The sequence below is a fragment of the Dermochelys coriacea genome, chromosome 5 (assembly GCF_009764565.3).
Source record: "Dermochelys coriacea isolate rDerCor1 chromosome 5, rDerCor1.pri.v4, whole genome shotgun sequence".
Taxonomy (NCBI): domain Eukaryota; kingdom Metazoa; phylum Chordata; order Testudines; family Dermochelyidae; genus Dermochelys; species Dermochelys coriacea.
Window position 1 is genome coordinate 19,540,833 of NC_050072.1, and position 26,553 is coordinate 19,567,385.

The 26,553-nt window shown below is 36.5% G+C and overlaps 1 protein-coding gene across 1 annotated transcript in view; it reads right to left on the bottom strand.

Moving 5' to 3' along the window:
* Positions 1-26,553, bottom strand: part of TCF4 (transcription factor 4) — a 324,640-nt gene that overhangs the window by 6,489 nt on the left and 291,598 nt on the right. Inside the window, 6 exon segments of the mRNA XM_038402319.2 lie at positions 38-267; positions 3,064-3,226; positions 4,559-4,663; positions 4,666-4,690; positions 21,993-22,196; positions 24,499-24,575. Coding sequence (XP_038258247.1) covers positions 38-267; positions 3,064-3,226; positions 4,559-4,663; positions 4,666-4,690; positions 21,993-22,196; positions 24,499-24,575 — 804 coding nt within the window.

Genomic DNA, 26,553 nt, shown 5'->3' on the forward strand with positions numbered 1-26,553 from the left:
TATATAACCTGTTGCAGGAGAGCACTGGCAAACTGACCTCTGACTTGCTGTTCTAAGCTGAGGATGACAGCCACAGCCTGGTGTAGAATCAGGAGTTTGGTTTGGGGCTTGTCACTCTTCAGATGGAGTTGTACCATCCGGCCCAACTCCTTGAAAGCCTCATTAATGTCACGCACACGTAGGCGCTCACGAGCATTGTTGGCCATTCTCCTTTCCTTCTCTCGCTCTGCCTTCTGCTCTGGTGTAAGGTCTTCATCGTCATTATTGCTGAGAGACAAAAGAAACACGGTATTTTCTAATGGTGTGGGAAAAAAGTAATGCAGACTTTTTAAACAGATTTCATCCTAAACCACTGCTGGATAGGCAGCAATTCTCTGGCTAATTCTAACTTGCCAATAAGCCTCCGCTCCATGTACAATATATTATTTGCTGATAATCATATTTAAATCTCTCTATAAAGTTTGCTCTGAGTAGAGCTCCTGGGTTTGTACTGAAGCCTTTACCAACTAAAGTAACAGAATACAATGGCCTCTGCTAGTAACAACAAGAGAAAACAATACTTTTCAATAACATATCTTACAAAGCAGCACCACAGCCAGTATTGTTACATTTGCATGCATGACAAATCCTGGGAACCTACGTAATTGATATTTTAACTACAACTCCTTTACATTTCACATTGCACTTTGAACTCACAGTGAACACACCAGTCTTAAACCAAATCAAGTTCCAGTCATTTTTTTATATTTGGTATTCTTAAATAAGGAATATAGAAATCATTACGGGTCTATGCAGCTGAAATTATATATAGCCCTTTGGGACATTGAACATAAGGGAAAAGAGACCCTTTGTGCAGGACTAAAAGGTAGGAGCAGAGCAGGATCATGTGACTATGATTAGTGACGTGCATGCAGATTATGCCTTTTTTACCCTACAATTCTGGGCCTATCTATCCCATTCCCTATCAGTGCCATTGTGAGTGGGTTCATGGGTCAGATAGAGGCCCCTTACTCTTCTATAATTGATGGGTGGGCTACTTTATCTGCTGCTATCTGATAACGTGGTATAAACTGGGGCTCCCAGGCCTGGGCAGCTCAGAAATAACAAACCTCAGCCAGAAGGGAAACACCATAGACTTTTTTCACTTTAGCTGTCTGTTGGTGGTTCTGAAGGACCAGCCCGTCATTTAGATGGTTGGGGGGCGAGGGGCATACTGTACTGGATTGGCAAAGTCTGATGCTACCTGTGTTAACATAGACTGGAAACCACTTAAAGTTGGATTAGGAAGCATACAGCACTATTCAAGTGGCAAACGGATGTAGAAGCAACATAGTCAGGAAGGCCCATGAAATTTCTGTGTAATTTACAACTGAATAGAGTCTTAAGTTTAATTTCTCTGCCATCATTTTGGGCAATAAACAGGTTTATATCCTTAAACATAATGAACAATAAATTTTAAACATGAACCCATATTTTCCAGTGTACTCAGTGGCTAATACATATTTTAAATTGGTTATGCAAATATATGGTAAGTTTAACCAGCCCTAGCACAACATGCATTTAGAAGTATAACTAAATAGCAAGAGTAACCTTTTAAAGTTGCATAGTTCTTAAAAACAAAAATAACAGTTTACAAAAACCTCAAAGCACACATTAATATACATAAGTGATAGCCTACTTGTTAAATTACCAAGAACTGAGATCATCACCCTGCAGCAGCATAAAGGTGCTTTCGTCTTGTCATATCATACATGGACATGAAAGCACCTCGTCTAAATATGGTTTTTCTAACACATCATTAATTATGAGAAAACCTTAAGTGTCATACTTTTTACTCTGATCATAATAGATGTGTATGTAATTAATATTTTTAAAAATCAATGAGCTCCTGTCTGAGAATAATGAAGTCCTGAATTCTAAGGGTTTTTTTTATATATATATATATATATATATATATATATATATTGCTTCTCGTGCTACCGAACTAGTGTTTCTGGAATAAAGATAATTGATCTTATTCACAGGCTTCCCTTTTTCAGAGAGTATCCAAGACTATGTTGTTTTGAAGGAGAAGTGACAGCCTCAAACCCGGATTTATCTTTTTTTAAAAAAAAACAAACCAAACCAGGAGAGGATCTGAATTTCAATTTTATTGGTATTCTTAGCTTTGATATAGGACCATAAGGTGAAAATCAAATGCTTGACTCCATACACCAGGTGCCAACATAGAACTCAGCCTTGACAAGCCATTAGATATTATTGTAGTAGGAAAATTCTCCTTTATCCTGGTGGTTAGTGCTTAGGGCTTCTATGAATGTGAGTAACATTCACCAAGGACATAAGGTCCAAGATGATAAAATCCAAGGATATGTCTTCACTAATACTTTGTAATATTTTATATAGCATGCAGAAAATATTTAGCCTCAGTGGCAATCCAATCATGCATTTCATGGCCACTGATGCCTGCAGGGGAGAAATGTTTGTCTATATAAATATACCAAGCCATTCTTGGGAGCAGGATGTGATATGAAGACCCTAAAAGCTTCTCCTAAAAGCTAGATAAAGGGCTGGTGTAAACAGGCATAGCTCCATTTAGTCCTATGAAGCTATGTTGATGTACATTAAAACAGGATCTGGCCTAATGGATTTATTTAAAAATGTAAGAGACAAGAGTACAATATGTTGGACACTGGTAAACTGCCATGCAATGTATCTGTTCTAAGAACCATACATTAAAAAGTGAAAATAAATATTTTATTCCAATTCTTAAGCAGAGGTGTGGATGAAAAGCAATCTGCTAAGCATATTTTAATCTTACAAAAATTTTATATTGCGGATAATTTGCTTAGTATCCAATTTCATGATTCAAAAGGAATTTTAGGAAGTCCTGGAGTACAAGTATCTGAAATGATACTGTTAGTACTACCGGAACAAGCCTTCAGTTTCCTCTTAGGCTGTGGTTTTACCTGCCAGGAAAAAACTCATGAGTTTCTTCCTGTTCTGTTCACTTCATCAAAATCCAGTAAAGGAATTAAATGAAGCGACACTATTATATACTGTTACCTAGATCTTGACCTAGTAATTGATTTGATATCCTTCTTGTCATCGTCTAGTTTCTTGTCCTCAGAAGACTTTGTGTCCTGGAGGTTTTCATCTCCCTCGTCATCAGATTTGATTTCAGAGCTGCCTGAAGATACACTCTGCCCTTGCAGTCCAGTTGGCATACCTATGAGAAAACATGAGTGATTTTCTGTTACCAGTGTTTAAGCAAAGGTTTGAATGCATTTGCATGTATGTTCCTTATTAATGCCACCTATTGTTGGATCTGTGTTCCCGTCTGTTCTTACAGCCACTCATTTGGACTGACTGGTGCAGAAGGGAGTTTCAAGAATGCAGCTGCTGAAACCATTTTTCAGCACTGGCTTTGAGGCTCAATTCCACTTCGCAATCTTTCTGGAATAGATGATAATTTCACTGTCTACCAAACATCAACTAAATTGCAATTAAAATCATAATCATGAAAATCACACACCTCATGTTCTGATTAAGAACCCAAGTGCCTATGAGTTATTACACTAAGCTTTTTTTCTTGAGCAATGATTTAACAGGAAATAGTAATAAAAGACTGCTCCTCTATAGCACCTTCCATTCAAGGATCTGAAGGTGCTTTACAGATTCATTACCTTTATCATTCCCATTTTACAGAAGGGAAACTGACACACAGAGAGTTTGTGATCTTCACCAGTCGAACACATTAAGCCAGTGGATTGGCTGTGTAATAAGACCTAGAATTCCTAACTCCCAGTTCTTTATTTAAACACTAGACAATGTTTCTCTTCTTCAAAAAAAAATTAATATGCCATTCCCATAAAATAATCAAAATACCTTAGCCATGAAGAATGAGTAAGAGCTTGTAAGCCATCATAAAAGAAATTTTGAGTTGTTTCTTCCATACTTTAATTGTAAAATTAGCAGCCTCTAGGAATAAAGATAGACCCTAGATGTACTCTAGGTTCAGTTAGTTTCACACGTATTTTGAAACAATACTGCATCTATACATATAAATCTTACAGGATTCACAAAACACAGCAAATACTGTAATACAATTAAAATCACTTTGGTATTTTACCTGGCATCTAATTGAAGTCAATGGGAATTCTGTATGCAATGGAACCGCAGGGTCTTAAATTTACTCTTTTTGATTTTGCATCCTAAAACATTTTCTACATTTTTCTACTGCTTGAGTTACATTACTAGAACTTGCTGTCCTGGGCTAAATTGCTTGGATGCTTGTAATTGAGATTACTAGAGTGTACCAGATAGGATGTCTGGATTAATCAGAACTCTATATCATGTTACTCCTGACTCTCTCCTCCCACTCAAGTTGCACTATAGTCTCATTGTGTATCTGAGTGATCACTACTATGAATCCAAGTTGACTCAATTCCAATCACTGTAGCATGTATAATTAAAGTTTCTAAAGAAAAATTTTATATAAATATACAAGCATTTAAGACTGCTACCTGGAAGAGTCCTGATAATATTTGGGTGTACTTACCCCTGTATGGATCTTGGGGTGGATTTAAATCAGGGGAAGTAGCAGACTGAACTGGCAACTGTGGAACTGGAACCTGATTTGGCACAAGCGAATGGCTGCCACGACGACACCATCTTCACGATGAGCTCCAACCTGTAAAGAGAAGAGTCACTGAGTTTAATGTGATATGAAGGAGAATATGGATGTAACAAGTTCCTGAGACAGTGAAGAGAGACTAAAGGGAAAGGCAGACATTTAAAAATAATGTTCCCTGTAGCTTTTTCACTAGAGGGCGCCAATGTACTGTATATCTACATAATATGCAAAACCACTTAACACTCAAGAAGATGCTGTGCAACACATTTAGTGACAAATATGGCAGAGTAGCTCAGGCAGGTAAAACGTCAAATTGTCTCCCAGGGTGCTGCAGTGGAGCGCATTGATTCGTACCCATCTGTCTTCTATCATGTCCGCCAACAGATCTGACAATTATCTTAATGCCCATATGCTTAATTGTGGGCTTCTCAATTCCCCCATTGCTATCGGAAATCCTGCAGGAATTTAAATTTGGCATTCAACTTCCATTTCAGGGGATAAGATTCTCAAGCCTGCCATTTTTTTCCCCCATAATGCCAGCTAAGCCTCTGACAGCGGAAGCTATAGCAGTATCTGACACAGCCCCTATTTGGCACAGATATAATAAAACATTACCTGGCTTTCCAAAGCGAGAAGCCCATTCCAAATTAATGTTCACTGTATTTCATTAACCATAGAGTTCCAAATCCAAAGGGGCACCATTCCTGCCAACACCATGACTCCGGGTAATATACCAATAAAGGTTTTATTAAACACACCAGTAATGCCATCATCTTAGCTGACAGTGCAGGCACAATGGAAATACATCCATTATTTTCCATGTACACTGTTCATTGATGCACTTTTGTCATAAGCTAAAATTGTCATATAATTAAATACAATGGATGGTAAGGAAGGACAGTTATTTACTTCGAGAGCAGAATTCTCAGAAGCTGTGGATAGGCACTCTGATTTCAAAGAGCCTCTATAGTACATCACTGGAATTGCAGGGAGCAATCCCTTACATTTCTTGCATTAAGACATTCCTTAAAGCCAAATAACACCTTGAATGGTATAAACCAACATTTCTACATGTAACAATGTTCATTCTGGATGTTCTCAGGTGCTGATCCTACCATTGGATGAAATGTATCTCCACAGATTCTGCAGAGAACTCTAAGTGACTCTTCATTCTCAAAAAGTATTATCCATGGTTCAGTACTCTTGGAGTATTAAAAAGACTTAGGAGTGTTTCTAATCAGACTTACAAGATAATATAGTCTGATTGTTACCAGCAAGGCAAGATCACAGTAAGAAATATAAAAGAGAACATTTCCAAAGGGGACTCAAGGAAAACTTTTTTTTCAGATGAAATTCATATAACCAAAAAGCCAGTGTAATATAACAGAGATAAAAATATTCCCCTTTTTGAAACACTTTAATTTTTAAAACATGATATCTCAAGAGGAGACTTTGGAAAATTAAAGGAGTACTAGTGGCACCTTAGAGGCTAACAAATTTATTTGAGCATAAGCTTTCGTGAGCTACAGCTCACTTCATGGGATGCATGCGGTAGCTCACGAAAGCTTATGCTCAAATAAATTTGTTAGTCTCTAAGGTGTCACAAGTACTCCTTTTATTTTTGCGAATACAGACTAACACAGCTGCTACTTTGAAAACTGTCAGTTGGAAAATTAATACATTTACTCATATATTTGGTTACAAGAAAAAAGAAGGTGGTGTAACTTATGAGTCTAGAGATCTAAAATGCCACCACCACAGGAATAGTGTTGCACATAAGATACAAGAGGTTTCAAGAATCTCAAAGATTCAGGAGAGAAATTCAGGAGCACCCTGATAAAAAAAAGGTTCCTTAAGAGCAACTTCTTATTTGTGAAAGGAAAATATGGTAGGTAGACATACTTTTTCTGGAGATGGATAGAGTTTAGGTTCTGTAAACTGCAGAGGATTTTCTGTGGTAAATCTGGGGGGGACAAGTGTAGGAATCCATTTGGTTTCACTCTAAATGATGACACTTTCATTTGGAAAACAACTACCAGACTTTTTTTGAGCTACTTGAAGGTGTTGATATACTTTGGCAGACATGTCATCCCATTCAAAATGTCTACCTCATTTCAGCCAAATTGTAGTTGACGTTAAGACTGTAACTAGGATGGCTAAATCCAGGACACATGATTCTGAGTGTTCATTTTGACTGAGTTCCCTAATGGTATATAGTCTATGGTTTTATTATAAAACAAGGAGACATCGCTGAAAAAATCCAAAATTTAAAAGTCGGAAGATTTTATTGAAATCTTGAATTTAGAGAGAAAGGATGAAATTGTTGACAACTATTTTAGTGAAAATGACATTTTTTAACCAGTTCTAATAAAAACTACTAAGAAAAGCCGCAGACTTCTCCTCTTCTTCAGCTTCAAAAGAAATTTTGGAAGTAATATCATCGCATTTCTCACAAATAAATGGGCAAGTTTGTCTATTTATTTTCCTTTTTACTGCCCACAAATCTAGCAAGTCTGTTGAAATTAACAAACACTTGTTGCAGTGAACTGGCCATAAGCCATACATTAGGGAAAGACCTGGTTTTATCATCTGTTAATCCATTACGCCAATGTACTCAACTCTGCCCAGGAAGGGCTATCTCACTTTCTGTGATATGAGTAGTAGTCAGAAAGGTCCATCTGGGCATTGTAAAGCTTTAGATTTTGGAACCTTCAAAACACAAAAAACTTGAATCTTCCCTGGCTAGGTTCATGAACTGCAACAGAGTTTTGGCAGGGCTGAGTTTGACCCAAGAATATTGACTCTATTCCGCTCTGTTCATTGCTATAAAATATAATTATGTGATCATCTGCATGTTCTATCTTTTTGGATATTTCATTTATGAAAATCTGTAGCTCATTTAAGACTGTTCAATGCCAGGACACTGTACTGCACCTGGCACTCCTGGAGGGACCAAGAGATATACTATGAAGGTTCTTCAGTCTATTTTGGACGCATCTTTTAGAATAACTTAGAGATTAATCAGTTTTCATTTTATCTCTCTCTGTTCCCATATTCAGTTATTTCAATGTAATCAAACAACATATATAACTGCCCACTTTGTGTCACTCTCACACTCCTCTACTTTCCCTTATGTCTCGGACTTCTCCCTTGCCTACAATGCCTCATCTTCTTCAAATTCCCCCTCCAAACATGCTTCCTTCCATGAGTTCTATAAACCCTAGTCATCTCCTCAAAAACAGTTAAAAAGAACCATGAACTACATCAACTTATGCTTAACATCACTGCTTTATCACTGCCTTTTGACATTACCCCTCTCTTTCTCACATCTACATCTATTTCGACTGTAAGCACCTATGGTCAGGATCAATCTTTGATGACTTTGCTAAGCCCAGCATCCCATAGTTGTTGCTAGGTAAATAATAAATAAATAGCATAAATTCATTGCAGCAGTGGCTGAATACTTTGATGTCAGCATTAATCCAATCAGAGCACTTTATCAGAAGTAATGTGGCTTTATTGTCTTTTGAGATACCTCCTGAAATAAAATGCACAAGCACTTTTATCCTTCAGACCTAAGCACATAACCAGTCACCTTGATTTGAAGGGGCAAAGACTGATCCAGAGATACCACACTGAACTTTATTTTTATGTAAAATGTCCTTTGCATTTGATGTCCTGAGAGCCACGATTAATCCTTTAAATTGGAAATGGAAAGACAGAAGGGTGGAACTGATCAGAAAATGCTATGAATAAAACTCTCTTCGTCTTTCCTTTGTTGCAATGTGCCAGTCATAATTGCTTATATGAGAAAAGAAATGTCACTTGGGTCTACAACCTGATGTTCTGGAACTGAACACTCTTCTTGCTTGGTGGGCAGTTCTGAGGGGAAGTGCCAGCATGTAAATGGGAACTGTATAACCCCCCCCTTAAATAGATGAGGTCAAATTTTCAAAAGCACTTAAATGACTTAGAGCCTAAGTCCCATTTTCAGAAGCAACTTAGGCACTTTCATTGACTTTCAATGAAATGTATGCTCCAAAGTCATTTAGATGCTGTAGATAATTTTTACCCACAGACAATATATTTTACGGATATATAAAAGTGTGCGAATTACTATTGTATCTAGGTGCACACGCATAAACACACACACTGTAAGACCAAAACCACTCTATACATCTCTGTCGACAAACCGAGAGTCTGTCAAACCACCGGAGGAAGTGAATTTCAGTCAACTGTACTCACTGAGAACATTCTGCCATCAGATATCAGACATTCATATCTATCAGCTGTATGCTAAAGCATATCAGCTGATCTCTACAGTTGTAAGAGAACACAGGAAAAGAGACAGTGGCTTATTAAAGTAGTTCTTAAAGTTCAAGAGTGCAGTTAAAGTTCAATTGAATGCAGAAAAAAAAACAGTCTTTGATGCACAGACATGACCAGTGCTACTAAGCAGAGCAGATACCATATTAGTTACTAGCTGCAACTACAGATAGAAGGACCTTCGAAGATTGCCGTATTTAGACAGGATTGCAATAATGATAAAGATGTTGATTACTACAGTAATGAAAGGAAGAAAGAAAATCATGATCGCCCTACCTTGTGCTGATGGAATAATATACTCCTTAGCCACCTGGGACTCAAGGACCAAACAAAGTTCCTTCCAGGAATATCCTTAAATTGTGAATCTCATGTGCAAATGGTTGACAAGTCCTTCAGCAATAACATCAGAAGCCAATGCATCTGCTATTCCCAACCAATGAGCATCTTGTCTGTGATACAAACAACAGTTTTGTCCCAAGATAGAGTGAAGTTATGACTCATTCCCCTGGCTCAGGAGTGAAGATCTATAAATAATACTATCTTTAGAGAATCAAGCTCAGTTTGAAGTTCTGTTAATATTTCATTTATTGACCTGTCTTTAGACAGACCCCTAGTTGAACATTCAGCAGATGAAAAAAAAAACAACAAAGTGAGTATGGGCTCTAGTATTTACGTGTAACTCTTTGTGTTATTTCATTTAGGGAGTCATAATAACAAAAATTCTATTCTCCTTGAGATTTTCAGTTAAAAGGAAACATCAGGAGGTAGGCATCAAAATTAGGCTACTGGACTTTTTAGTGTTAAACTCTTTGACAGGTGTTCAAATATTAGGATGATGGTTGTAAAGAAAACCCAGATGGAAAAACAGATACTTGCACTGATATTTTTGTTTGTCTTTCATGGATTTTTTTTTAAATTTTATGAGCTGAAATAATGGTAGATCTGGTTCTCACATTATTTCCTGTGACCTTTTATATAAAGTACTGAGATATTCAAGTATGAATACCAAGCTTTTCGGTTTATGCTTTTCACTTTATCTAGATTTTTGTGGGTGCTACGTGTAGCCCTTCCATAATAGCAGAAGCTACGGTTTTCAAAAGTATATTGCAAAAGTAGTTTGAAAAAGGGAAAATACTTTTATAGAATAACAAAATATCTCAAAAGAACCTATTATGTGAAAGCACATGGAGGTATCTAGAACAGAAGCCTCTTTTCTATTAAGATTTTGGTTTAGCAGAACTAGAATATATAGATTCAAGCATCCCAAAAGAGACGTGTATGTGTGGTGGCATTTGATGGTTTTTGGGTGGTATTTTTTTTTAAAGATTCACATTTTGTTTTCTGTTAAAGCTAACATGAAACTGCCTGAAAGTTAAGACTTTATTAACTTTCTAAAAACTAGAACCTGATTAAAGGAAAAAGGTCACATAGTCTTCTGGAGCTTCATCATGTTTCTACCTTTGATTTAAAAAAAACACCAACCCAACCCACTTTCATCCTCTGAAATCTGTCAAAAAAACAATTAAACCCATGCATTCTCAATTTTCTCGATAGTTGAAAATATAATTATAGTTCTTGACCCACAGGCAAAGGCCAGAGTGTGTAAGAAGTTCACTGAATTCAACAGTTGTTCCAACTAGCCCATGATTTGCAGATTTAAAACACTGGCACTTTAAGTTAGGTGGCCTTTGGCAAGTCTCTGTCTTTCTTTGTATTTTATTATATGTGCGGTGTTTAATGCAGACTGGTAAATATCACTGGACCATATCATGCTATGATTTTTACGCAGAACCCCCACTGGCTTGAATGGAGATCCTGCTTAAAAACTAGTGGCAAATATGGTCCATTGTATGTATCCTGTAGCTATCAACAAACAACAACAAAAAGACATTCACTGTTTTCACTCTCTTTGTTTCCAGGAAGCGTTTTTGAAAGTAATTATGCTTCTGTGTTTAAGACGCCTATTTCATGGATGTGAAAATGTATTAAATTTCATTTGGCAGTTATCCAATCCTTGTTAATACTATCTCCTGAGATACGTGTCTCCAAAACAGACTTTAGACCTAAGATACTCCACTACTATCAATCTAGAAGTGCATGGTTGGAGCTTTGTCAGTCCAGGAACAGCTAGTTAATGGAACTGATATGTAACTTACCTAACCTCACCTTCATGAAAGTGTTATTAATAAGTGAATTGTTTGCAAAAGGATAGTGTCACCTTAGCTGTTGAATATGAATAGCTATATGTCTTTGATTTTCAAAATACTGATCTTTAAACTACAGATGTATGATCAGAACCTTAAACTTGGAAATAAAATCTAAACAGAGGTCACAAACAAACCTAAGTGTGGATATATAGGTAGATGAGCTAGATATTTGTTTTTCAGCAAACACAAAGAGAAAAGTTGACATGTTCTCACTGTAATTAGATACCCACTGACAAAGAAAACTGTTTTGGTATCTTTGAATTGTAATCTCCCCATGAAATATCAATTACACCTGACGGTTCAAGAGTGCTAGATTCCAGTTTTAATATCTTGTCAATATTTCCATCATATCAAAGAAAGGAAACTTATTTTCTCTAAATGAAGGAACACTATTTAAACCAAAAGTGCATCTATAAAAGTGAGAACAGTCATACAAACATTACTTTGATGCTCACAGATGGGCATTTGCAGTTCACGAATTGTAGGTAGCAGACAAAAGCTGAAAAAGTACCCCTTTGTTTACAGTTAACTCTTTCCATACCGAGACACAGCACTTCAGAAAATTTGTATTAACATACAACTCAGAAAGAATTGACAAATTCCACTCTGAAAAAAGATGCAAAGGGAATACTAACGTATTTTCTAATGCTTACAAATTCAGGAAGTTCAACTGAATGATTTCCCATCTCAGGATCACAGCTACATATCGCAATTAGGAAGAGATTAGTTCAACCAGCCGAAGTCGTGAATGAATTTAACGAGCAACTACCTTGGTATCTTTACAAATGATGACCTTGTGTTATCCCAATTAGATAAATAAAAACAGTGGCAAGCAATTGTAAAATATGTATGTTAACATGGTTTAATATTGTCAAAATTTATAAGTTTGACAGAAAGCAGATTTGCGTTAAAGCCCCTTATAAACCTCAATGTATATTACAAAGGGAACACACAGGCCATTTTGACACAAATGGTCCCCTCTCATTAAGTGGCATTATTGGTCCAAATTATTCACTTTATTTACGGCACTGAGTCTTTCCTCCATGCTATACAAAAATAATTTCCATATGCCAGGGCTCAGCAATAAAAAGATCAAGAAAAAAAGGCGTTTTATTCAACAAAAAAAAAAAAAGACATTAAGGGTGGGTGGCATTAAATCAGGAACAATGCCAAAGTTCAATATTTTTTTAATAACGGAAAGGAAGGTACCAAAGAATACTAAGCAGCTTTCCAAATCTTATGTGAAAAGGCGTGTTTGCGAGACAAGTCGTATGCCAAAAATCCATTTAAACGCAGACAAAGTAGCAAGCTGAAGTTCAGTATGTATAGATATATAAAAGCGTGCCACGTCTTAAGTAGAGGAGGGAGGCCGGCGGAAACAACAGTGGCTTTTCATTATGTACTGTATGAAGAATGCTGATGGCATGTGCTCCATGCTTATCTTCATAGTTTCGCTTTGTTCTTTAATGCGAGTAGGCTTTGGGTTAATCCCAGTTGTTCTGAGGGACTCAAAAAATTGCCAACTATAAAACCATGAGTCTGCAAAGGAAGTTTTATTTGGCATTACACATGACTGGAAGTGAAGAGCAACTTCCCAAACAAATTTTCTTCTAGTGCTTCAAAAATTACAGTGTTAATCTCCATTCCCAAACAGCTGTTAATAATCTGTGATTCTAAAGAGAGGAGATGCGTTTTCTTAATTCTTTCTGCCTATAGATACTTTAAGTACACAACGATTCTACATGTTTTAGCTTTTGCTTTTTAAAGACTAATTTAGGTGCTTATCTTATTGGTACAATTTGCTTAGTCTCTATTCATGCTCCAGTATAAGTACCTAGTGAGCATTAATTCAATGTTCTGGTCCTCCACACTTAAACAGCATTTCTTTCATACTAGGGGAGACAACTGAAGTTTTAAAAGAAATCAACCAGTTGCAACTACATATGGAGAGAAGTGGGTTGCCATGGACACTGAAGTGAAGTCAGTGAAATAATCCTTATGATTTCTTTCCTACAGGGATGATTATTCATTTAAGTATTGGCGAAATCCAGAATACAAAAGGTTCTAAAACTACAGGATTAGGAATATTAACTCTCCTTCATTTATCTGTGAGTGAAAAACATAGTAAACAAATCAGCAAACTTAGAGAAGTTTTATTTCCTTTTGATACCATATTCCATTCTAATAGGAAATATCCTCCAAAAGATTATGTGGCCAAATTGGTCTCTGCTGCTTTCTTTCCCACTTGTTCCCAAGCACCTGCTTTAATGGTGACCTCAGCTCTACACCTCAAGTTTCAGACATTTCACAAAACAGCTTTTTAAACAAAAGCCAGCTGTTTCTCATCTAGACTACAGGGGAAACAAAAATCAGGGCAGCTTAGAGGAACGTTACCCAGAGACTACCATTCTCCAATAACTTTCACACACACTCAGCTTCACAATAGATCCGTCCATGTGTGGAAACCAAGGAGTTAGCTAATGCTAAATTAAAACTTGGAAACTAAATACTACGATTTTAACAATACACCTAATTAACTCGTTTAAAATGAATGAAGTCATTGTGTCAGGACAATGTTTTTGAAAAAGGGTGTCATTTTAAATAATAATTAATGGATTTTTTGCTGATTAAAACCAACAGTGTACTTCAAAAATGGTATTAAGAATATGACGGAGGCTATAATTTACATGAAATTAGGAATGTCAACCAATTAGAAAGAACATGAATGTTATATAAAAGGGTTACACTGCTGCTTGTTTTACAAGCTTTTAGTCCAATAAGGCTGTTTTGTCCAGTTTTCTCAATTATTAGCATACCTTTGGTTTTTGTTTTGTTTTTTTAATTGCAACTATGATAAAAATTAAAGCAGGAGAGTAATAGATTTTTAAAGAACAAATAAAAAAAGCCAAATCTTGTCTTTTAAATAATGCCAAGTTGCTTAACTCTCTTTGTTTTTTATATGAATGACATAACTGAATTCTTCATGAGTTGCTATTTTAATTTCTAGTGGTGGAAAATTCCATATGTTAATTTAATTTGGATGTTAAAAAAATATAAATGAATATATCCTCTTCCTGTGGACCATTGTGTGAAGCATGGAAGCAAGCCGATGGACTTCTAAGGACTGTCTTAAAAAAACTGCATACCAGTTTTTGTTATATAATGGTTATAATCAATCCAGTTGTACACTGCTACAAAAGAAATGTGCCTCTTTTATGATTTCTGTATAAAAGCTAGTATATAAATGCATTTTACAAAATTGTATTTCAAATGTTAAAAAAACCCTCTACAATCTACATTATCTCTACAATGACGATGGAACTGACCAAAATCAGGAAATTAAAGGCAACAACATAGGCTTAGCTGATCTACTTGTGGTGGGAGTAGGAGCAGATACAATACAAACAAACTAACCTTGGAGTTTCTGTTTTGACTTGGAATTTCCTAACTTCTGTTATTTTCATAACTGCCATCACAAATATTATGACCAGCTATGGGTATAAGATGCTTACTCTTATCATTTGCATACCATTACCTACAAATACACTTCCATTGAAATGATATTTCTTAGCAATATTGCATGTCTGACCTCTGAGAACAAACTCAACTCTTTTTAGTGCATAGAGGTGTTTCGTGTGTGCTTCGCAAGCCACAGTACCTTCACTTTAATTATTATGGCTTCAATACTGGAAATGCTTGCGCATGTGCTTAATTTTCCTATCACAAATAGTCCCAATGAGACTACTCATGATAGTAAAGTTAAGCACATTTCTGTTTGCAGGATTGAAGTCTAAACCTTTATTAAGTATGACAGGTTGTAAATATTAACTTAGTCAAGATTGCAAAATAGTTTGTTGCTGGTGTGTCAAGTTAAAGAGATATTTAGGTTCAAGTACTCTTACTGTATATTTAGGTTCACGTAAACATACACCAAGTCATTTTAGAAGGCATATTTATCTGTTACATTGCTTTTTGGCATATCTATTAGAGCTGGGCGAATAACTGAATTTTAGGTTCAGTGGCGGAACAAACGAAAAAAGACTTTGATTTTTTTTAAAGCTTTTTAAAAATAAAACTGAAGTGAAATTTGAAACAAAAAGTCAGTTTCAAATTGAATATCTAAACATTTAATTTCAAAAATGTCAAATTTCAAAATGTTTTGATTTTTCTTGGAATTTTGTTTCTGACCAAAATAATTTAGCAAATTCAATGCAAATTTGCAAAATGTTTCTGTTGACCCAAATCTGCACATTTCAGTGAAAAAACAGTTTTGTTTGAAAAATTTCACTCAGTTCTTATGTCTATTGTACCCATTCTGCTATGTATATATTGTACCTCCTAAAAGCTTCAATTTGTATATCTGAATTTGTGTGTTTTATTTATATAGATACATAAAACTAATTCAGTATAATATCCTTTTTTAGATCAAAAGTAGTTTACTGGGGTTTTTTATAAAGGTAACATTTTGACTTCTTGTCATGGTATTCTGTATTTCCTGCACTTCAATCCTGACAAATTTAATATTTGTACTTTGTAATTATGATAAAAATTACTATAGTTAATTCATTTTTATAGTAGCTTATGTTAGTGGTTGTCAAAGTGCAATTCAAAGAAATATTAAATCAGAACTCCCTTGAGAAGTCAGAAAGTATAATTCTACCCATTTTACATTTTACCCAAGGTACAAGAAAGTTAAGGCTTGATTCTGCCACTCTTATTCAAGCTGAGCAGTGCCTTACTTTGAGTATGGCCCTATGGTACTATTCAATAAAAGAGTGGCAGAATTGGTCTCTAAGTAACTTATCCAAAATCACTCAGCAAATCAGCAGCAATGGAAGTTAGCAGTCCTCCTAACTCCCAGTGTAAGTGGGATTAGGAATTTGGGAGCATGGAGCTCCCATACCTTAATTCATTTACTAATTTGTTGCTGCCCTGAGACAATATATGCCAAGTCTGGGTATGGTGTGAATCTTAGTGTACCCCAGCTGCCTAATATGAAAGGAGAAATTAGAAACAAGAACACCACCAATTGCAGAAATCCAAAGGGACTATTCATGTGCTTAAAGCTGCGCATGTGCTTAATGCTTTGTTGGATTGGGACTTTAAGGAAACACTGTAGTGACAGAGTGAAATACATGAACTTCCCATTAGACGTGTCATCCGTCTCTTTTAAGAAAACAAGTAATTGTGGTGGGACAAATTTTGCTCTCAGCTCCACAGCTGTAAAGCTGGAGCAATTCCACAGAAATGAAAGGAAGTAATTCATATTTACAATAGCAGAGTGGAGAGCAGAATCTGACCCAGTCTCATATTATTTTTGTCTGGGGAACAGATTCATACTTGTCCAATATAGCACAGAATTGTGGAGGATATCTGATAAGGAAGACCTGCTGGAAACTAACACAGACTCTGGGCTAAATCTCAAGTTACCCTAGCATACTCCAAGTTTGAAACCAACAAATGAAGGTGTACAGTGGGCAAAGAAACTTCCACCAGCACATTCTGTACAAGTTTCCGGTCCATACCTCCCACTGCTACTTTATTTACTGCAGCTGGCCAAAGTTTTATAGCCTGTTTCATGTATTAAAATTCAAATGTGGAAAACATTACCAGTATCCTCCTCAAATTTTTTTTAAAAAAATTTCCCCCTTCAACTTCCTTTTCAGAGTGGAATGTATCAAATGGTCAAAGGCTAACTTAAGACTGACTCTATTCAAAAACTATTTCCTTTGTTCTTATGTTTTTACTTCAAAATTCATACCAGTTTTCCAGAAGAAATTACCAGGCTTGATTCTTTCATACAAGTTACAGTTTCAGACAGTGACTAATACATTTTGTGCACTAGCAGACTGTTTTTTTCAGAAAGTTAAATGTGGAGAGCAAGAGACAGAAATTTGCCTTTGTTTTTAGAACTAGCCATGTTGTCAAAGTGCCACTCTTTCATTTGAGTTGCCCTGTTCAGTATATTTTGTTTATGAGATTACTCATTGTTTTCTAAACTTCAGAAAAGAAGCAAGCAGAAGCTTGTGTTCTATAGCAGAAATGACAAGGTACCATGTAGCAGTTCATAATCAAATCAAATCAAATTTTGAAAGAATGTCTACTCTTTCCTAAAACAGACACATAAGAGAAGAAATTCAAGGGTCAGATATTTCCTAAAAGCTATATATGAACAGTTTAATTGTTTGCTATTCTTTTTGTTCCAAATCTAACTTCACCTACATCTGGTATTTAAGAGACGACTATATATTTATGGAACAAACCGTCTCTGAAGTGATGCCCTGGGTGCATGTTGCATCAGTTTAACATATGCAAAGTGAACAAAGCTACAAAAATTAAACCCTTTTCTCTTGATTGAGAGCAGATATGCAGAAACAGTTGTAAGTCACAGATCTGGCTTTTAATAAAGCCAGATTTTTCATTAAAAGCAGTATTGCTTAAACATTTGGTGGGAAATAGCGTTGTACAAACTAAAAATCTTAGATTATATGTATCCCAAGTGTATGTAACACATTACCTGAGGCCAAGCTAAATTACAACTTAGAATTTCCTTTTGTGAATTCCCAGCAACTGCCATAGAGAGCAAAACAATGTCTGGGTTCATGCTATTTTTACAGGGGAGGGGGAAGAGAGATGGATTTAGCTGGGATGCTGAAAAGTCTTTTTTCTACCTTTTGGAGCCTGCTGGCAGACTATTTTAAGTCAGGTTTCAGAGTAGCAGCCGTGTTAGTCTGTATTCTCAAAAAGAAAAGGAGTACTTGTGGCACCTTAGAGACTAACAAATTTATTTGAGCATAAGCTTTCGTAAGCTACAGCTCGATGAAGTGAGCTGTAGCTCACAAAAGCTTATGCTCAAATAAATTTGTTAGTCTCTAAGGTGCCACAAGTACTCCTTTTATTTTAAGTCAGCATTTTTTTAAATCTATAAATAGCACTGGCCCAATTGTAGCTTTTATCAATGCTTCACCCATGACAGCTACTTTTAACTTTAGTTTTAGGATGAGGAAGAACCAACCATTAGACTGACCACTGCCAGGAGAAACGTATTTTAAAAATGAACCAACAGAGAAACATTAACAAGTAATAGTAAATAGCAGTAAATTACATTCATATCGAGCATTTCATCCCAAGTGATTTACAAGCTACTTGGAAACAGCAGCACTGATTTGTACTTATTAAATTTTACTCAAAGTACTGTATTGTAGTCCCCTGAATACCCCTCTCGGCATTTGTTTGGTCAAGGACATAAGGAGAAAACCCCTTCTCATACAAAGAAGACATGGGATCTTTAAGGTCCATATGGATGACAGGCTCAGTTTTTAAGGTCTCACACACAGTAAAGTGTGTAAGACTAAATAAGTAACTGCCTTCCAGGGATCAACGCAAGAGTTGACTCTGCCAGGATATCCTGGATGTTTAGAATCTGATAGAAGGGATGACCTAGTGATCTGTTACAGTGGTTGATGGCATCATTTGCTACAGAAATACCAGCAAAGTTTCTACCCTTTACAGTGAGAATTTCTGCGCTGATTGCACAGGAACATTAGAATTGCCTTAGTAGATTAGAGCATAGTGGTTCATCTAGTCCAGTATTCTGTCTCTGACAGTGGCTAATACCAGATGGTTTAGAGGAAGGTGTAAGAGACCTTGGGACGGACAACAATGGAGTTTCTATACAGGAAATTTTCTCCTAACCTATGTCAGTAGTTGGTTTATGCCCTGTGGCATGAGGGTTCACATTTTTTCTAAATATTGTATTTAATCTTATCTAAAGCAATGCTGGATGTTCTAATTATCCATATAATGTCCATTCCTATTCTGAATGTTACTAAGCTATTGGCCTCCATTACATCTTGCACCAATGAATGTCACAGGTTGTCAATTACCTTACTTTCTGTTTTATTGAATATCCCATTCTTTAATTATAAGACAGGATGAATTGGACTACTAGATTTACCTTGCTTACTATACATTATATTGTATACCTCTAGCCTTCCCTCTCTTACATATATCCTTTCTAAACAAAACCACCACTATCTGTTCAATGTCTCATCATATGGAAATCTTTCCATGCTTCCAAGCATTTTTGTAGCCTGCCTTTGAATCTCCTCTAATTCTACTATATCCTTTTCGAGAAGTGAACACAAAACTCCAAATGAAAGCGTACCCATGACTTATATAATGACATTATAACATTTTCAGTATTTTCAGTATTATTTTCTATCACATTCCTTTTGATGTCTTAACATTTTGTTTGATTTTTTTTTAACCACTGCCGTAGACAAAGTTGGGATTTCCATTGAACTGTCAACAGTGATGGTCAAACCTTTTTCCTGAGTGGTTACAGTTAACTGAGAAATAGTAATGCATATGAGTATTTCAAATTATTCCTTCTAATATGCAATACCTTACACTTGCCAAACCTGAATTTCATGGGTCATCATGTTGCCCATTAACCCAGTTTGGTCAGTTCCCCTTGAAGTTCCTCACACTCTTCTCTATTCTTGACTAACCTAAATAATTTGAATCATCTGCAAACGACATCTGCCCCTTTTCCAGATCAGTGATACAGAACATTACTCCTAGAATGGAATGTTGGGGTACCATAAGTTTTATCCTTTAATCATGCTGAAAACTGGCCATTTAATCCTACTCCTCATTTGTTGTCTCTGATCCAGTTTCTAATCTATGAGTTCACTGTATGATTACTTAATTTCTTTCACAGCTTCTTGTGAAGAATTTGTTTTGGGTTTTTGCAGCTCCAAATATGCACATCAGCTTGTTCTCCTTTGTCTATTTTGCTGGCATTTTCAGAGAAATCAAATAGATCAGAGAGGCATGATTTTTCTTTACAGAGGCACAGGAACTACAAGATATTTTCGTTTGTAAGGTGCCAGACGCCCATCATCAAAAAAAATAGATAGCATAAGAAGATATTGCCCTCAAAAGAGAAAAATCAGAAACTATAACAGGAAAATTAGGACTAATTCTGCAATGATAATGCTAAGTAGTATTTATTCATGCACGTAACTATACTGTGAGATCACTTATGTGAGAAAGTACTACTCAACATGACAAAAACTCGTAGAATGAGGCCCTCAGTAAGCTGGACAAGTATGGTATTCTCCAAGTATAGAGAAGGCCTGATACTCTGACGTGGAATATTTAATCCAGTGTGAAAGCCACAAGTCATTATATATGATCCAATTCACAAAAAGCATGTTAGCACATACTTAAGCATGTACTTAATTCCCATTGCTTAAGTGTTATCTTATATATGAATTGTAGCCATCTATGTTGCTACAGATATATGGGCATATGCTAAATAGGTATGGATTATGACAGTAATGACAAAGCCTACAGGTCTTAAGACTGTAAAAACAATAGTTTAACCAAACTAATTAAGACCTAAAGATGGGACATAAGTAACAAACTCATAAATGACCCTATATCACAAAAAATCACAAAAGATAGAGTGATGTTATAAGTCAGCGTTGCTAAACCGCTCACAGGTAATCACAAAATGCCAGTTTATACCAGCTTTAGATATTTTAAATTAGGAACATCAGCAGACAACAAGAATGCCATGACATGTAATTGACATATGCATTAATAAGCTTGATGTAAAAGGTCTAGTAACCAACTGAAGAAGGGCATGCCAATGATAGCTGGGTGAGGAAATACAGATAAGGAAAAGAGTCCGAAACACCATACTGAATATGCATTAAGCTAGTGGGGAATCAGCATAACATAATATAAAAGCTGTATCCTGGTCTACTTGCCCTGCGGCGATGCAGGAAGAATCCATGGTGACGATGAGCATGATTATGAATGATACCTTGGGTTTCTCCTCAAGGGAGAGTGTGAGTAATGCAAATACTAGATGTTCCATTGTGTTCTCTCTCTCTTTCACCAGACTGCAATGTGTTATTGTTGTTTGGTTGGCTAATAAAAGTAATTATTACAAAAGAGCAGTGTTGTCCCTTTTGTGCACTATGGGGGCCCCCTTTCTATTGATAACCTCTCTGCTATTGTTGATCTTGGACAGAATCCTCACAATTTAAAGTAGGTGCAAACCCTCCTATTAGGATGGGTAATTAGTTAAGTAACCCATAACTATAGATAAGGCTACAGGATGCATTTCTGAATTGGGGCCTATACCTGCAGCCAGATTCCTAGGAGGATGGGTCTTGATCAGAAGTTTCAAGCTAAACATAGTTTGTTTGTTTTTTAAAAAAAGGAACAGGAAATAAAAAGGGAAGAGAGAGAATTCAGGATTTCTGCAAAGTCCTAAAAAAGCAGTGCATTTATACTCACTCAAATTGAAATGGAAAGGCAAAGAGTAGTAAAGGAAAAAACCTTGAAGATTCCTCTCCGATATCTTATTGGCTAATGGATAGGAGAAAGATGGCATACTATCATACACTTGTCAGCCAACTAAATCTCTCAAACAATCCAAACTATTTAGAAAGGATCATTAATGAGGCTGGATGCCAGAGGACAGCAGTTTTTTGTCAACGGCAGCCTCACATCGGTCAATCTTAAAACACATCAAAGAATACAGTTTTTACTGTCACGAGCAAAATGTACACAATAAACATAGTATGTGCCTCAAACATATACACCGTATGTTTAAAAATGTCTCGTAGTACTACAAAACCTCGCACAAATTAATTTGATATTTTTGTCATAAACATGAAAATATCTGCAGCATTAGCACAAGCAGAAAGACTGATAATAATATTTAAAAGCCTGCAACCAGTTCAGAAATTCTAATTACTTGACTGTTTTTAAACCTGCACTGTCATTTAATCTCCATATCTTACCATTAGTGAATGTCTATTGGCTGAAAGAAGGCCTGTCCCATATCCTGACCCAAGACCTCCCATTGCTCCATTGTGAGAAGGCCCTATTAATCCATGCATGTCGCTATGACTACCAGGCATGGCTGTTGAAGGCCCCACTGCGTGGTTCCGGAGAACATGAATAGCATCGTCCAGTCTTTCCAAACGGTCTTCAATCCGGCTTTGCTGTTTGTTTATGAAAAACAAATCAAGAGAACCATCAGCAAATGTGAAGGGCCATTTAACATTTGAGACAAAACACACACAGATTAGGTATGCCACATACTGTACTGCTAGTTTGCGTATGTGTGTGTGGGGGGGGAGGAGGATGTGTAACTGAAAACAGTTCCTTTTATTTCTTCCCCTTTTTAACAAAAGTGATTTTTTTTTTCCTTAGGGAAATAATTAAACTAGCATTCTAGGGAATTAGAGAGAATTTAACACAAGCACAGCTTTCATTTTCATGGGCAAAACAGGTTCAATGATTCCTCATGAACATAATCATTACTGTACATATGTTGCCCTCTGTGATTTTTGAAAAGTTTTAATGTTACCTTAAGCAAAAAGAATATACATCTAACTTATATCACGCTCTGACAAGGCCTATTCTCCCTACGTAATCAAAGAATTACGAACAAAAAGTTAGAAAGAACCTGTTAAGGCCATATAGTCCCATCTCCACAATTACTGAAATGTTCCCTATAAGTGTGAATCCTAAAACTACTTTTAAAGCACTGTTGGTAAGAGAACTAATAAATACACGTCCTTACAAGTTTAGAGCTCTGCAGCCTGTATGAGACGTGAAAAAGATTACAAAACAGAGATGTACTGAACTGTTAGTGGCGGCAGGATTTCTTATAATTTTCCTCATTTGTTCTAGTGTAACTCATCCCTCTCTAAAACAAAAACTTATATGCAACCTCAGTCCAGGAGGAGAGGGAGCTGCCCATGCTACCAGTAGAATTCTCCCTAAATCTGAACCATAAACAGCAGCAATGTTGACTTTAAAGAAATCTGATTGCCGCTTTACTGGTTACTTCCTTCCAATATCATCTTTCTTTATAGTGCCATATTATTGGCAAGTATAGGAAGAGGAGAAACAATGGACTCAGAAATAACACATTGTATTTTGCTGTATAGTGTCCTTCATGCAAGGAGTCCATACAATTTTACAAAGATAAGAATTATTATCCTCATTTTACAGATGAGGAAACTGAGGCACACATGGTGAACTATTTGCCCAAGGTCACAGAGCATCAGTGACAGAGTTAGGGATAGAACTCAAATCCCCTCTTCACATTACTACTAGATCACACTGTCTCCTCTGGCATGTGTCATATCTGATAAGTGGATGCCTCAAATTTCTTGTTTTTCAACAAGATACGGGAGGGGAAGGTGAAAAGGCCAGCCCCAAATCACTGGGTAACTTTATTGCTACAAAAAATAATTCTTCACTCATTTTAGATCTCTGGAGCATACAGATTACAAAAACACTGCTACTCTATACACACAACTACACTCCACAGAAAGCTGCGATAAGCTAGAAAGCATCTGGCAATGAATCACGATACACATATTTTTATTGGGTCAGATATTGCAGTCCTTGCTAATTCCCGACAAAGGGAAAATTCCCATTGAAGTCAGACGGACTTTTCCATGAGTCAGTATTAGATGATTATTTATTTTGCCTTCAGAAATGCTCTGCTTTTTTATACTGAGACGTTTTTGATCTTTAGCATTGTTTATATAGCACCCAAAAGGTACTAGGTGTTTGAAAGAAATATAATGAGACAACTCCTTCCTTACTATCTAGAGAGACAACAATCAGAAAAGAATGGGATAAATAATTTAGACTTTTCAAAAACCTTGCCCATTTGTCCCTAATATGTTTCCAGCCGGCCCCCAACTCTTATCTAATCTCTCCATATAAAACATCTTATTTATTTATTTATTTATTTATTATCCTCTCTCTAGTGCTAGCCATAATTACCACCCAATTCTTGCCAATTCATCCATCATATTAAGTCTACAATACTTTGAAACACACCACATAGAATCCAAAATTATTTAGCCCTCTACTGCACTTTCCCACCGTAAATAAAAGTAACCTGATTCATAACACTCACACCCTGTCCTACTTCATAGCAACCGCTTACTTTTCTCCCTGATATCCCTTCAAGCAATCCCTCCTGGCTGTAAACAAATCCCTCCTTTTGTAATTAACTTTTTCCATTCTGGAACGTTTCAACAATACATTATCTGTTATATGGTCAACATGACATCCTAGTCAGTAACAGTTAATATCAAAATATCACAAATCAAAGGTTTGGGCCTTCACGTTACTAACTTAGCAACAATCAAACAGTGTAAACATCCAAGGGCACAGTAATCACTAACAAATGCAAACCTGTGTGAGAAGTGTGGATGAGAAATGGAAAGAACAGCATGGAAAATACTGAGGCAGAGGAGGTCTCTAATCAAAACATACCAAAGAGTGTAAGGGACCTTCATAATTGGGAGATGATGATGCTTGCCCTCCATTTCTAGACCAAACAGCTGTGCCTGCTAATAGTAAAATGGGAATTACCATTAGAACTATGCAAACAAAAATGTCTTTCAAACTTTCTGGACGGTTTTGTAGACATGTAAATGCTGTTTTCCAGATAGACTATAGGGCAGACATATGGACAACTTCCAAAATATACATGGATGAAAAAAAAAAAAGGTATTTTTGTAGTGAAGCACGGAGACGCAGGCCACAAAGTTGCCCCAGGCTGATTCCTAACATAGAGGTTTTTATTGATTTGGCAGCTGTAGCTAAGAAAGGCTCCAGCAGAAGGAAATGTCTCACTGGTAAAAGGAGAAGTAGCATTTTCAGAAGTGCTAAGAGGGGATTGCTAGACTTCTATGTAAATCCAGCACATACTAGCCCATTATCCTAGCTATGGTTCAAGACATATTTGATGCCACTGAACAAATCATTCAATCACCAAACTAATGAATTTTTTTTTTTTAAGAAACAGGATTAAAAAACAATAGTTACTGTACGAATATCTAGCTCTAAATTCAGTTACAACTTGTCATTCTACAGATGCTCTCATTTAACTGCTAAAATGTGCACCTTCTTAAGGCAGATGATATTATTTTGCACTTACAGAACTTAAAAGGAGCTAACAGCAAAACTCTTGGTTTATATTAGTTTACATCTGTGGAAGCAAATCTGTTTCTGCTGAAGGTTTAAGTGTGAAATATACAAGGTCTCAACTTTTGCAATATCATTTCTTTTAAAGAAAGATCTTTCACTATTAAAGGGGCACACTAGACTTGAGGTCAGAAATATTGGTTCAAATACTTTCCCCAGAAGGTTGTGTTTATGGCACTATGATCAGATCATTTGTATTGTTAGTTCTTTTTTGTCTGAAACATATAATCTTTTGAACGCTCTTATGAAACAAGCCTGGGAATTCAAGGTGGAGCTATTAGGGTTTTAATCTTAAAACTGAAGTTAAGTGGCATTTTCTGGGTTTAGAAGGGCAGGCCAGGATTGATCTTGTGGCCTTTTCTAGCCTCTCAGTATGCCATATTGACAAAATGGTGTTAAATTTGATTATATCTGGCATATTCGCTACTGAATTCTGGTCTCCATAGATTTTCACTGTCTTTAACTTGTGACTTTGCTGCATCGTTGAATAGGATAATGAAAGACAATCAGGACTTTCATATTGTTTCTGACTGGCCCACTATATCGTGAAGCATAAACAGTTCAGTTCTCCTTTGAACATATGTCACTTATTTGTGTTGACTTTGATCCCTGGATCTATTTATCAAGTAAACTTTGTGGAAAGAAATTCAATCTATATTGCTTAACATATGACTGCTTTCCTCAACTTCAACTCAAATCTTTTCTTTATAGTACAAGACGGAAATGATGGTAAAGCCCCCTAAAAGAAATGTATCACATAGGGTGCTGTCTAGGGACAGGGACTGGTTCAGTCAAATAAGGACTGTCTGTTGTCCTCCTAAACCCTTTATTGGGTCTTACTCCAGGATGGGGAAGGGGCTGGTCAAGGAGGTAGCCAATCCCCAAAGAAGGCCTGATGTTGGAGAAAGGCAGCAGTCCTCCATTCCTCTTGGTGCATTTTTGGGGGACATGTTTGATTAATATTACCACAACCACAATACCTCACTTTCAATGGCAGGTGTTCTTGAGGAAGGGCTTCCTACCCCTCTCCAGTGGAACTTTTCTCTTCAAGGAAAAGTTTTGGGACCTGCTATCTTTCTTCAGACAAAGCTTGCCTTCAGGTGTTGGCTGGACAGCCCACTTCTCACTCCCATTAACCCTTTCACTGGAATCTTGTCTCTTCAAAAAGTACTTTGGGGTGTGTGCCTCCAAGATTGTTGAAGCACTGTGACACCTCAGAGCATACAAGATCTAGCAGTTCTGGAGAAAGGGATAATCTCCTTGATGGACAGATCATTCTTACTCCAGGATTTAAAAATACTGTGCTACACTCAGGAGTATAAACTACAGTGTCTTTTAAAA